Source organism: Trachurus japonicus, chromosome 9, assembly GCF_045865225.1.
Source record: "Trachurus japonicus isolate A0001 chromosome 9, Traja_1.0".
NCBI classification, from domain to species: Eukaryota; Metazoa; Chordata; class Actinopteri; order Carangiformes; family Carangidae; genus Trachurus; species Trachurus japonicus.
The window spans coordinates 15,854,887-15,862,561 of NC_140915.1; the positions used below are offsets into that span (position 1 = coordinate 15,854,887).

General features: G+C 41.5%; 2 protein-coding genes across 2 annotated transcripts; both read right to left on the bottom strand.

Annotated features, from left to right (window-relative positions):
- Positions 1-1,124: 1,124 nt before the first annotated feature.
- LOC146981199 (nuclear factor 7, brain-like) lies at positions 1,125-2,647 on the bottom strand. Its single transcript, XM_085786231.1, has one exon. The coding sequence runs from the start codon at positions 2,614-2,616 to the stop codon at positions 1,168-1,170; it is 1,449 nt and encodes a 482-aa protein (XP_085642357.1). The 5' UTR covers positions 2,617-2,647; the 3' UTR covers positions 1,125-1,167.
- A 2,183-nt stretch (positions 2,648-4,830) lies between these two features.
- On the bottom strand, positions 4,831-6,412 carry LOC146981200 (nuclear factor 7, brain-like). Its single transcript, XM_085788137.1, has one exon. It carries the CDS (start codon positions 6,293-6,295, stop codon positions 4,874-4,876), a length of 1,422 nt encoding a protein of 473 aa, XP_085644263.1. The 5' UTR covers positions 6,296-6,412; the 3' UTR covers positions 4,831-4,873.
- Between the last annotated feature and the right edge of the window lie 1,263 nt (positions 6,413-7,675).

Here is a 7,675-nt window from a genome sequence, read left to right on the forward strand (position 1 = left end):
ACAGAAAATAGACATTTCTTCCCACCCAATGGCAACAGCTGAAGTTTAATGTGAAGTTCTACATTATGTTATTACAGTATTAGGATACAGACTAAACACCCGGAGGTATTTGGGTGTATTGAAGAGATGCTCACTGAAGATGCTAGAGGCTGTTCTAAACAACTCAGATCATCCACTACATAACACCTTGATGGACCAAAAACAGAAGTGGTGGATGAAGAGATATAGATACGGAAGAGAATTAGGGGCGGGCCACTGTAAAAAGAAAAAAAAAGTGAGTTCTGACTTTTTCTCAGAATTCTGTCTTTAGTCTCAGTTTTTTTTTTCCCCCCAGGACCCTTATCATCTTCCATACATCCATATATTCCATATATCAGGCTTTTGAATTCAAAGATGAGCTGCCAAACAAATAAATTTCCCCTCTGGAGATTCATAAAGTAATTCTTATTCTTAAACTGAAACAAACAGAACATCAGTACAGTGGATATAAACTACTGTACAATGTTGTCTGACACAAAACACGATGCTGATAACCAGGATAAGGAAGAGATTTGATTTGTAAAGTTTTTCTCCTGATGATGTGTAACAGTTTCAGCATTTTGTTTTCACGTGTTCTCAGATATTAATCTTGATTTGAAAGAGTGACACAACCTGCAGTCTGAGAAAGAAACACAAAATTATTACATAATGATGTAGAAACAAGTTCACCAAATAAAGATTAAAACAGACTTATTGAAAAATACTTGATCAAAGTGTGATAATGAGTTTAGAGTTTAAAGCAGAAGTAAGCGATCCGGTTGTTTTGGCTAACTTCCTGTCAGCCGATGGAGTTAGCAGTCCCCGCCCTTGTCATGGATCTATTGGTCCTAGTCCCTACGTCACCACATTCACGCGCATCCCTTTGCTGCACACACAGAGAGGACTGCCCCTTTATGCCGTTCTCTCTCCTCATTGGATAAAGGTTGTAGGATACAAGGAAAGTTTTCTCCTCGGCTCAGAGCAGAGCAGAGTGACTGACAGACCCGTGTTTCGGACCAAACACTCTATGTAAGTGATTGTTGTCGGAAGATATAACTATTTAAGACTTATATTAACACAAACATTCTGCTTACTTCTGCTTTAATAAACCTCAAACCATCATGATAGAAAAATTAACGTCCCTTAACATCACAGACTGATCTCAGTGGGACAGATTTTGATATCAGAGGTTTTAGCATCAACAGACTGTCCAACACTGAAATATGGGAAGAGTTTCTCAGTGAAAGTGTCTCTGTGAGTGTAGATGTGAGTCATGTCTTCAGGGTCGTAGAAGGACACCTCCCCCCTGTCATAGTCCAGCTGGACTCTGATCCTCTGGAGACTCTTCTCCACTGTCACAGTTTCACCAACACCATTGGTGTATTTTCCACTGCGATGTAATAAACACCAGACTCCATATTTTGGTGAAGCACATATCTTTCCCTTCCTGTCAACTGACTCTTTAGCTAAACCCACATTCCAGTCAGGATGATCTCCCACCTCCACCTCCCAGCTGTGTTTCCCTGAGTTAAAGCCCTCAGAGCCCAATATGTGGGTATACTTAGTGTTTCTCTCTGGATTGCCAGGAAGCTGCTGCTCTTTGTCTTCATATCTCACACTGGTCAGATCATCAGACAGATGGAGCCAGGGATATGCAGTGTTTGGGTCCAGGATGACAGGAGTGAAGTGGACCTTCTCCTTGATCTTCTCCCAGACTCTGAAGGACAGGTTGCCCAGGTGTTTGGCCTCATCTATCAGAGCTCCTGAGAGCTGTGGATCTGACAGTGAGCACTGGGCTCTGGCTCTGGTCTGAGTGGCTTTATAACTGCTGAGGAACGCCACCTGGTGTTTCTGCAGCTCTTCTTCAACAGCACAGATACTGTCTGACAGAGAGGAGATCTGCTCCTTAATCATCTTCATCTCTCTGCTCATAGTCTTCCCCTTCTGCTCCTCTTCCTCCCTCAGAGCTGCCAGTCTGGACTCCTCTTCCTCTTTCTGGAGCTGGTGGAGCTTGTTGAACTCTGCTCTGATCTGCCTCTCTGTGGACGACAGCTGCTTCTTGGAGTGTTGAATCATTTCATTGTATATTTTCTCCACTTGTTCGTATTTGTTCTTCTTATCCTGCAGAGACTTTAAGTCAGATTTCAGCTGCTGCTTCAGGTCACTGACTGCTTCTTCTACAGGAACCACCTTGTGACTCTGGTGGAGAGAAAACTCACAGACAGGACACACAGCTCTTTCTTCATCCTTACAGAACAATTTTGGTTCCTCTTCATGTTCACAACAAACCACCTCCTCCGTCTTTCTTTTTTTCACAGGTGAACCACTGTCAACAAAGTCAGCCTCTGATGATCCAGATTTCTGTCTCCCAGCAAAGGCATCAGCCAGATCCTTGAGTGTAAAATTGACATGTAGAATTTCCTTTGAAGATTTCCTTTTACAAATGGGACAGTTTTTGTTTTTAGCTTGTTCCCAGAATTGTTGCAGGCAGCTTGAACAGAAGTTGTGGTGGCAGCCCAGAGACACAGGATCTCTGAAAGTCTCTGAACACACATGACAACTCAGGTAACGTTCCAAGAGAGCAACTTTCTCAGCCATTTCACACACAACAGCCACAAGACTCACCGAGTTACTGAGTCCTCAACTCTCCTCTTTCAGTCCTCTAAACGTGTTAGATATACAATACAGTAGCTACACACCCTGTAATGGCGTCTCAGCTCCGATCGGCAATATCAAATTTATTTCAGTCAACCTCTGTTAATGATTATCTCACACACAGTCAAGTTGTCACTGGTAGATAGAGCTATAAACACGTCAGCTGGAGTTCAACGTTTTACTTGATTCACAACTTAATTTCCTTGTTTATCAGTTTTCTTTTCAAGACGCAATGAAACCAGTGGTGGTTTAGGTGTGAACATTTGAACAGCCAACTGACACTGAACCAGTTTAACCGTGTTTTTATTCACTGTCGCAGGAAACATATTAAGCTTGTTCACCTCCAGTTGCTTTTTCATTACGGTTTTATTCACTCACATTCATCTGTACTTTTATTGCAATCCTACTATTTAGTGTTTATTGTCAAGATCCTGCTCCCTCCCTGTTATTGTATTATGTATTTCCCTTGCTGAACTAGCTACACACTACTGATACTTTATTGTAGTACAAGTAGATACTGCTATTGTTTTAAGAGCAGATTTTATGGCAACTTTACACATGGACTCCTTACAATTGTTGAATTATTTTGTACAGAAATGTTCATATTTTAATGCGAAAATCTGGCAAAGAAATAATTTAACTACACACTGTACACTCCCAAGGAATGTCCTTTATTTGTGCACAAAAATCTGATGTCCCACAACAAAAGTTCTGTTGATGGGGGGAAAAAAAAGGTTTTCAAAATACATAAGCACATAAAGTTAGAAACATCTTAGATCTGCATTGTGTAAAACCAAAAACAGTTATTAAAATGGTATATGGCACATGAAGTTTTATAAATATGCTTAACATTGTACATCAGAATTAAAGAAAGCAAAAGGAGAACTATATAAATTTTATGGAGATGGAGTGCTGCTGGTGCAAAGGTTAAAGGCTTGGATGTGGGGATTTCCTGTTGGTTCTTTTCTGCCGTCAGTCATCATGGGAAATGTCAATTCTCTGCCTGTGATGACCTGGAGATATTGGTGAAGACACAGAAAATAGACATTTCTTCCCACCCAATGGCAACAGCTGAAGTTTAATGTGAAGTTCTACATTATGTTATTACAGTATTAGGATACAGACTAAACACCCGGAGGTATTTGGGTGTATTGAAGAGATGCTCACTGAAGATGCTAGAGGCTGTTCTAAACAACTCAGATCATCCACTACATAACACCTTGATGGACCAAAAACAGAAGTGGTGGATGAAGAGATATAGATACGGAAGAGAATTAGGGGCGGGCCACTGTAAAAAGAAAAAAAAAGTGAGTTCTGACTTTTTCTCAGAATTCTGTCTTTAGTCTCAGTTTTTTTTTTCCCCCCGGGACCCTTATCATCTTCCATACATCCATATATTCCATATATCAGGCTTTTGAATTCAAAGATGAGCTGCCAAACAAATAAATTTCCCCTCTGGAGATTCATAAAGTAATTCTTATTCTTAAACTGAAACAAACAGAACATCAGTACAGTGGATATAAACTACTGTACAATGTTGTCTGACACAAAACACGATGCTGATAACCAGGATAAGGAAGAGATTTGATTTGTAAAGTTTTTCTCCTGATGATGTGTAACAGTTTCAGCATTTTGTTTTCACGTGTTCTCAGATATTAATCTTGATTTGAAAGAGTGACACAACCTGCAGTCTGAGAAAGAAACACAAAATTATTACATAATGATGTAGAAACAAGTTCACCAAATAAAGATTAAAACAGACTTATTGAAAAATACTTGATCAAAGTGTGATAATGAGTTTAGAGTTTAAAGCAGAAGTAAGCGATCCGGTTGTTTTGGCTAACTTCCTGTCAGCCGATGGAGTTAGCAGTCCCCGCCCTTGTCATGGATCTATTGGTCCTAGTCCCTACGTCACCACATTCACGCGCATCCCTTTGCTGCACACACAGAGAGGACTGCCCCTTTATGCCGTTCTCTCTCCTCATTGGATAAAGGTTGTAGGATACAAGGAAAGTTTTCTCCTCGGCTCAGAGCAGAGCAGAGTGACTGACAGACCCGTGTTTCGGACCAAACACTCTATGTAAGTGATTGTTGTCGGAAGATATAACTATTTAAGACTTATATTAACACAAACATTCTGCTTACTTCTGCTTTAATAAACCTCAAACCATCATGATAGAAAAATTAACGTCCCTTAACATCACAGACTGATCTCAGTGGGACAGATTTTGATATCAGAGGTTTTAGCATCAACAGACTGTCCAACACTGAAATATGGGAAGAGTTTCTCAGTGAAAGTGTCTCTGTGAGTGTAGATGTGAGTCATGTCTTCAGGGTCGTAGAAGGACACCTCCCCCCTGTCATAGTCCAGCTGGACTCTGATCCTCTGGAGACTCTTCTCCACTGTCACAGTTTCACCAACACCATTGGTGTATTTTCCACTGCGATGTAATAAACACCAGACTCCATATTTTGGTGAAGCACATATCTTTCCCTTCCTGTCAACTGACTCTTTAGCTAAACCCACATTCCAGTCAGGATGATCTCCCACCTCCACCTCCCAGCTGTGTTTCCCTGAGTTAAAGCCCTCAGAGCCCAATATGTGGGTATACTTAGTGTTTCTCTCTGGATTGCCAGGAAGCTGCTGCTCTTTGTCTTCATATCTCACACTGGTCAGATCATCAGACAGATGGAGCCAGGGATATGCAGTGTTTGGGTCCAGGATGACAGGAGTGAAGTGGACCTTCTCCTTGATCTTCTCCCAGACTCTGAAGGACAGGTTGCCCAGGTGTTTGGCCTCATCTATCAGAGCTCCTGAGAGCTGTGGATCTGACAGTGAGCACTGGGCTCTGGCTCTGGTCTGAGTGGCTTTATAACTGCTGAGGAACGCCACCTTGTGTTTCTGCAGCTCTTCTTCAACAGCACAGATACTGTCTGACAGAGAGGAGATCTGCTCCTCAATCATCTTCATCTCTCTGCTCATAGTCTTCCCCTTCTGCTCCTCTTCCTCCCTCAGAGCTGCCAGTCTGGACTCCTCTTCCTCTTTCAGGAGCTGGTGGAGCTTGTTGAACTCTGCTCTGATCCGCCTCTCTGTGGACGACAGCTGCTTCTTGGAGTGTTCAATCATTTCATTGTATGTTTTCTCCACTTGTTTGTATTTGTTCTTCTTGTCCTGCAGAGACTTTAAGTCAGATTTCAGCTGCTGCTTCAAGTCACTGACTGCTTCTTCTACAGGAACCACCTTGTGACTCTGGTGGACGGAAACCTCACAGACAGAACAAAAAGCTCTGTCTTCATCCTTACAGAACAATTTAGGCTCATCTTCATGTTTCCCACAAACCGCTGTTTGTTTTTCATGTTGCTTTTCGGTCTCTGATGATCCAGATTTCTGTCTCCCAGCAAAGGAATCAGCCAGATCCTTCAGAGTTAAATTCACCCCTGGCTCATCGTTTGAAGATTTCCGTTTACAAATGGGACAGTTTTTGTTTTTAGCTTGTTCCCAGAATTGTTGCAGGCAGCTTGAACAGAAGCTGTGGTTGCAGCTCAGAGACACCGGATCTCTGAAAGTCTCTGAACACACATGACAACTCAGGAAACGCTCCAAGAGAGCTCTCTCAGCCATTTCACACACAACAGCAGCAACAAGACTCACCAAGTTAGCCTACTGAGTCCTCAACTCTCCTCTTACAGTCCTCTAAACGTGTGTTTTCCAGTAGAGATCACACACCCTGTAATGGCGTCTCAGCTCCGACCGGACCGCGGTAAAGTGAGCCGCTGTTTGCGAGATAGTGGTAAAGTGAGCCGCTGTTTGATTTTCGTTGGGCGCGTGCTACAGTAAATACGGTAGGCACGGTTCTCGAGCAAAGTGAAGGTCCTGAAAGATACATAAAGCCTATGTGCTTTTACAGGAGAAAACTGTACTACTGTAGAAATGTGGAGAAAAATAACCTTAAAGTCACCCCTATAATAAAACCCATTTACAGTATGCTGACCTTTGACCTTACGTCACATCAATTCCCTCATAGGTGTGTTCCTCATTTCTTTTACATACTGTTCCTGGGGTCTTATTCTACTTCTGATATCATTTTGGTGGCATTCTACTGTAGAAATGTGGAGAAAAATAACCTTAAAGTCACCCCTATAATAAAACCCAGTTACAGTATGCTGACCTATGACCTTACCACACACCAATTCCTTCATAGGTGTCTTCCTCATCTCTTTTGCATACTGTTCCTGGGGTCTTATTCTACTTCCGATATCATTTTGGTGGCATTCTACTGTAGAAATGTGGAGAAAAATAACCTTAAAGTCACCCCTATAATAAAACCCAGTTACAGTATGCTGACCTTTGACCTTACCTCACACCAATTCCTTCATAGGTGTCTTCTTCGTCTCTTTTGCATACTGTTCCTGGGGTCTTATTTTACTTCTGATATCATTTTGGTGGCATTCTACTGTAGAAATGTGGAGAAAAATAACCTTAAAGTCACCCCTATAATAAAACCCAGTTACAGTATGCTGACCTTTGACCTTACGTCAGATCAATTCCTTCATAGGTGTGTTCCTCATTTCTTTTGAATATTGTTCCTGACATCTCACTCTACTTCTGGTATCATTTTGGTGGCATTCTACTGTAGAAATGTGGAGAAAAATCCTTTTAAAAATCCCACCCATAATGATTTATTATTATAGGGGTGACTTTAAGGTTATTTTTCTCCACATTTCTACAGTAGAATGCCACCAAAATGATATCAGAAGTAGAATAAGACCCCAGGAACAGTATGCAAAATAGATGAGGAAGACACCTATGAATGAATTGATGTGACGTAAGGTCAAAGGCCAGCATACTGTAACTGGGTTTTATTATAGGGGTGACTTTAAGGTTATTTTTCTCCACATTTCTACAGTAAAATGCCACCAAAATGATATCAGAAGTAGAATAAGACCCCAGGAACAGTATGCAAAATAGATGAGGAAGACACCTATGAATGAATTGATGTGA

Excerpts from the sequence above, each read along its gene's own strand:
- LOC146981200 (XM_085788137.1), bottom strand. The coding sequence starts at position 6,295 with ATGGCTGAGAGAGCTCTCTTGGAGCGTTTCCTGAGTTGTCATGTGTGT.
- LOC146981199 (XM_085786231.1), bottom strand. The coding sequence starts at position 2,616 with ATGGCTGAGAAAGTTGCTCTCTTGGAACGTTACCTGAGTTGTCATGTG.